Here is a 6686-nt window from a genome sequence, read left to right as displayed (position 1 = left end):
GATAGTAAATTTTGATTTCCAATAATTGATTGACAATTTTGCGTTATGGCAATACAATTTTTATTTAAAGTTTTACTACGCACAAAAGATCGTTATTGAAAGATAATTTGGAGTTGAAAATATTTAGTTTAGAAGCAATTTTCTTCCGTCTGTATTATTGTAGTAGAAGGATAGTTAGGTAAGTAGGAAGCGTGGTAATAAGTTGAATCTTTTTAATTAAATTGAAAAATAATTATATGTATATATATTAAAATGAATTAGTTAGTCTCGCTAACACTCTAGAATAGCTGGTTCGATTTGGCTAATTTTGGTCTTGAATTATTTGTGGAAGTCCAGAGAAGGCTTAAAAGGTGAATAAATATCAAAATGTTCGGAATTAAATAAAAACAACAATTTTGTTTTTCGTTTGATGTGTGGGGGACACACGTCGTTAACAAATCAAATCGAAAGAATAGGTTTAAATTAATAACTTATTAGAATCTTTATATCGTTCGAACTTTCTCCGGAGGTAAACAAAAACTTAATTTTAGCTACCTATAGTTGGTAGATTTTATGTACGATTTAATATTTGAGGTCTGAGAATCGGTCGTCATCTTTTTTTTTTCTTATTACTTTATATGGCAATACGTTTGCTGGGTCAGCTAGTTCATTATAAAATCTTTATAGATTATTCTTGTAATCTTTACTTTATATGTAAATGTAGTTGTTAATATATTTTTTTTCTTGCCGATGCTTCTAAACACAAGCAGCCTTAAAAATGGGTTGTAGCGTCACAGAGAAGGGATAGATACTTACGTAGGGTATTGGTATATCAATAGAAAACTTTTAAATTTATGTTAGACAAATTCAAGACAAAGACAAAACCATTCGAAAAAATCTAAGATTTCCCTATGTTCGTGCAGGATGGGTTCGTTATTTGTATAACAATATTAAAAGAAGATACCACCTAAATGTTCATACTATATTCTTACTTCTATCATACTTTTTTAGTGGAATAACATGGAAAACCTTTCAAACTTCTATTCAACAATTACCATATTATTATTATCACATTTACTAACGCTGAAAAAGAACGTAATCTCGTTAGGATGAACGTACTAAATATAAACAGATTAAACTTATAAGAAGCTGGTCGAAAAGAATGAATAAAAAACTATAACATGTATAAATAAAGTTGTCATACGAATGTCAAATGTATTTATAATTATGACTTAAAAAATTTAAAAGTAATAATTTTAAGTAAAATCCAAAAACCTATAAGAAAGAAAAAGCCTATAAATAAATATGGCAGTTACTAACGCTATGTTTCTCTTTGAGGTGGTTGTCGAAAGCGTTAAAAGCTTGGTGGAAAGCAGATTGTTAATAATAAGGAGTGAATTCGCAGATATATTTTCGCTTGAACTAAAGGACCCTAAGCAAATGTATATCGTTATACCTGATCCTCCTCCTCTGCCGCCAGAGCCACCGGGAAAAAAAGGCAAGAAAAAACCACCCAAGCCTAAAAAGGGGAAGAAGGGGAAAGTGGTAGAACCACCACCTGAACCGGTGATCCAGTCCGGCCAGTCAGTTTTATTTACAAGCACCGCGGAGTTTTTAATACAAACAATGAAAAAATTTCCTATGGAGCTTTCATTGTGGAGTAAAGAAGATAACTTCACTTACATAGGCTCATCAAATGTCCCCTGGGACCCGATGTTTTACACATATTTACAGAACATTTGTAATGACCAAGAAGCTATACCTGTAACATTAAATGAGGAATATAACATATTCGAAGAAGGCACTGCGAAGTTGATGGCAAAAATTAGCATACAAGTCAAGTTAAGCTACCTGACGGATAGAGTTGAAACGTGTTTTCGTACTCTTTCTGAAGACCCAACAGTGAAGAAAGTGCTATATACAGGCATTAATTGTAAAACAACTTCATACATATGTACTTTAAAAACAACAGACGAAATTTTTGAAGAGAACTGTAACAAAATAAAAAACAATTATGTAATAGATAAACCAAAGCCAAATAAAATTGCTTTTGCTGATTATAAAAATGCTCCGGGTGCTAACTTAACATTCTTTAACGATGGTGACTACTGCTGTATGGGGAATGCAAATAAACCACCAGACTCTATATACAAATCACCTGAAACGTGTCCCGATATTGACTTCATAATTGACTATATTAGGAAAATTATAGTCTCGTGTAACGATAATATGAGAATGCTGACACCACGCCCGACCATACGGCCTAGAATAAAGGCGACTGACATAGACCGGCTCTGTTATTGTAAAGAAACTAACTGGCCAGAAGGTCAATTCGCTGAGAGATTTAAAAATGAAGCACTCTCAGGTCCCTGCCCTATGTGTATCAATGCTGGCAAAAGGATACCTGGATCTCGAGCAACTACTTTTGATATAGCTAACATAAGAGGTCCTTGTGGAAGAGCCGATTGTAGAATAGCAAGAGATATGAGAGCATACATTGAAAAACTTGTAGAAGAAGATGACAAAGAAATAAATATTGAAGATATTATTGGGCCATGTGGTAGTAAAACGTGCACTTTAACTGATATAATTCAGCAATTTTTACGCCACGAAGGAGTTTTCACTGAGATTAGTACTGTGGAAGGCCTCTCCACACAGTGCGCATGTATTAAAACGATGCAGGAGGCTTTGAACAAGAAAGAAACTTGTAATTCTTCTTGCAGTAAAGATTGTAATGATAGTGATAGTGAAGCGAGTCAGTGTGGAGGAAATATATGTCCATATGGAAAAGGACCAGACAAAATGCAGGAGTATGATGTGTACTATTTCACAGTGGAACATGATTTCGACAAAAATACTGATAGTTCGTCACCTACAAATACTAATAAATATAGTTCAACTGGCTGTCCAAGTGACAGACAAGAAAAAGAGTCATGCTCCAGAACCACATGTTCAGCTTTGAATAGAGAAGGTGAAGATGTCGAAGAAACACAATGTCACGATCCTGTATGTCCAACAACACGAATATTTCCACCCAGTCCAGCAGACAGTGATATTATGATAGAGCTGAAAGATGTATGTAACCCATGCAGTTTCAAGACCTGTGATGTATCTGAAAAAGTAAAAGATTTCATTGTTGATGGAATATTAAATAAAAAGGACAAGACGAATGATGATGATCCCTGTTACTGTGATTGTGTATGTACATTTAATTTTTCTAAAAAGACTACTTACTGTTCAGTATGTGAAGGCTATGAATGTTTAGGTGACGATGTAAGACAAATGCCAGATTATGCAAAACCCCATCCTTGTCCCGTCTATCACAAATTGTATGATAAAAAATATATCAAAGTGCAAAGTCCGTGGCCAAACGAAGATGTAAAGCCAGTTGATACTATCAGTATCAAGAGTTCACGGACAGCGTCTAAGCCTCCTACATCGGCTGATAGAGGATCATCACATGCAAAATCATTGCTCGATAGAAGATCTGATAAAACAAGTGATGAAAAAGTAAAAAAGCAAAAGAAAGAGAAGAAGCAAGTTGGAAAATTTACAGCTAACGTGGAAAAAGTGACGCGTCTGTATTATATTATACTTGCTTTGAATTTGAGTAGGGTTTTAAATATTTTGGTCAACATAATATTTAATATTTACAGCTTCAACGCCCGCTGTAGTAAAGAAACCGAAACCTTCAAAGTATCCATACCCAGGAGTACCAAAGCATATGGGTTGGAATTGGACTGCTGAAGATATCCCTGGAATGAAGGTGAATCACTTTTTAAGTGTTTACTTCCAGAATATTTCGCACATAATATGTCCGAATGATAATGTTGTAATTAAAAGGCATAATAATTTCTATTTAATTTTATATATTATAAAGAGATACGTACTAACTCCTGTCACGTTGTACAGGTAATAATTATTAATATGAAATAAGACCAAATATGTTGCAGCGCCATATCGTGAAGCTATAGAAAAATGCATGTGTGTACAATGTACATGTTCAAATTCAAATATTTTTATTCAAAATAGGATGTGACATCGTTTGTTGAAAGTCAAAAACTACAATTCTCCGTATTCTAATATTTTTGTAAAGTTTTCATGGTAATCGGTAAAATGATATAGGTTTGTACTGGCCTTATCCATATACCACGAATAACTGAAACTGTAGAATTACATTACATCAATCAATTTATACAAAAAAAAATATCATAACAATAAATTAACGGTTTTGGATCGCAGAGACACACAGAGACAAAATTGATACCATAACTAATATTATAATTGTGCCAATGAGAGTTTGTGTTTCTTTTATTTGTTATTTTTTCGCGCCGTATCTACTCAGCCGAGATATTTTGAGAAAACCGACAACCGAATTTGATGAGATCTGGAGGGAGCGCGATAGTTAGAGCGCTAGTAATATAAATGCTGTGATTTAAGTCGGTTAAAACCTCACATTTATAACATTATATACATTTAAATATTTTTTCAGCAACGACCGAAATGGAAACCGGGCGCTGCCAATAAAATTTTGGTTAGACGCTACAGAGCATTAAGAGAAGGAGTTGATAATATTGCAAAAAAGAAGCGCGCTATGATGCAAAGAAAAAAGAAAATTGAAATGAAACCAACATTAGTTGTTAAAAAAATAGATGGAGAATATACCGTTCAGATGGAAGTTTTTAAGAAATATTCAAAGGAACGTTTAGTCTTTCAATATCCTTATGATGAAAAACCGCCTTTGATTTACACAATTGGAAAAACTGAAGAAGAAAAACGTAAAATAAGAGTTCAACGTGAAAGAAGGGAGAGGCGAGAAACAAGAAGAAAAAGTCGTCTTCTACAATCAACTTTTAGAGACAAATGTCAAGAAATTTGTTTAAAAGCTTATAACCAAGCAATTGGATTAGCACCCCTACCAAATCCAAACGACCCAGAATGTCCATGCCAAGTAAAAGATGCTCAAAATATTTCACCACCAATAGATTCTTGTTCTTGTTCTGATGAGGGAGATACCATATCTACCAGTGATACGGATGGCGATGAATGGGTCATTGAGTTTACACCGCCTGCTGCACGTTGGAATACCAAGGCTAAACATCCTCCTATTTTAACTGATAATGAATCACAATATACATATTTAGATTATAAAGTAAAATTATTTGATAAAAGTGGGAATCCTTTACCAAGATACTTCAAAGGTCCTGATGGAAAACAGGAATGCAGTGACCTAGGAGGCTTTTGGGATCCAGACCATAAAATTTGGTATGAGATCAATAAAGATGGTTACATAGGCCCCGATAATAGATGGGTACCTATGAATTTTATTGGTCCTGATGGTATGTATTATTCTGCTGAAGACGGGTTTATTACAGATGCTAATGGACAAGTTTTGAAAATAGGTATTGATGGTTACATTGACAAAGACGGAAATTGGGCCTGGTATTCTAGAAAAAAACCATCGAAAAGTTTAAAATCCTCGGCAACCGCTACTACTATCGCATCTAGGGGTACTAGACAATTACCACATAAATTCGAAGACAATAACAAAACTAAAAATGGAAATAATGATATGATAGCTTCTGCTACGCATAAAAGTCCTAAAAAGTCTGCAGTAGCTTGCACCAAAGATGGTAATAGAGTAAAGAAATCTGTATCATATACTTCAAAGAAAGCTAAGTCACCCGTCGTTATGAGCATGATGTTAAATTATGATGGATTTCGAAAACAGGCCCAGCTCAGCCACAAATATAAAATAGATGAAAATAAATTAGCAAAATATAAAGAAATTATGCAAAGTCTGTCTATATACGATGGTATAAGTGAACTAAAACCACCAATAAAAGCAAGTAGAGCATCCAACACACCTTCGAGGAGCCCAACTACACCAAACAAGTACTGTCGACCCAGGGATATGCATTGCTTCAATGAAACAATCTGTTCACAAGTATGCCCTAGTCCACCGCAAGAGCTGATAGCAGCATAAGAAATGATTTTTAGTCAAAGTTTGTCAGAGTCAAATACAGTTTTAAAAACGTTAGTATATATTTTGCTTATACCAAAAACATCTACCTAAACGGAGATTCCTATTGGATCTTCTTTTTGGTACGCACACCAGGCAGGTGCAGGCTATTTGATGATGTCTAAAAAAATAATGATATAATCCCGTCAAGCCAGCATCATCAATGTGGTCTTAAATCTTTAATATTCCGAGATATTAAAATAAGATAAAACGCAGCATGTCTTTGTTTATTAACCGACTTAAAAAAGGACGAGGTTCTGAATTAGTCGGTATTTTTTTTGTTTGTTACCTCAGAACTTTTGACTGGGTAAACCGATTGATATTTACAGATTCATTTTTTTTAATTGAAAGCTGGTGCTTCCCGTGTGGTCCCATTTAATTTGGTAAACATCTGGCAATGGCACCCATGAGAAAACCATAAAAGTCTATATTTGCAATAAGTATGTACGCGACAAATGGACGAATAATTCAATATCGCGCTAACCGATTTCGATGATTCTTTTTTTATTGGAAAGAATATGCTTCAAAGTTAGTTAGTTTGGTGAGAGTTTAGATCGGTTCTGATTATGGGATCCATGACAAAGTAACGGATTTCCGTTACTTTGGCATGGATAAATTCTTAGGCTCAAATTAACAATACTCGGCCGAATCTTTTTATGCTAGCCGGATATTTGAGTCACCTACC

The 6686-nt window shown here is 34.3% G+C and overlaps 1 protein-coding gene across 1 annotated transcript; it reads left to right on the top strand.

The window, feature by feature from the left end:
* The first annotated feature begins 1197 nt into the window (after window positions 1-1197).
* LOC126974908 (uncharacterized) lies at window positions 1198-6197 on the top strand. The gene is made up of 3 exons (XM_050822636.1): window positions 1198-3556; window positions 3636-3745; window positions 4472-6197. The coding sequence occupies exons 1-3, from the start codon at window positions 1285-1287 to the stop codon at window positions 5963-5965; spliced, it is 3876 nt and encodes a 1291-aa protein (XP_050678593.1). The 5' UTR covers window positions 1198-1284; the 3' UTR covers window positions 5966-6197.
* The last annotated feature ends 489 nt before the right edge of the window (window positions 6198-6686 follow it).

Source organism: Leptidea sinapis, chromosome 34 (genome assembly GCF_905404315.1).
Source record: "Leptidea sinapis chromosome 34, ilLepSina1.1, whole genome shotgun sequence".
Lineage (NCBI taxonomy): Eukaryota > Metazoa > Arthropoda > Insecta > Lepidoptera > Pieridae > Leptidea > Leptidea sinapis.
This window is presented reverse-complemented; position numbering and strand designations above follow the sequence as displayed.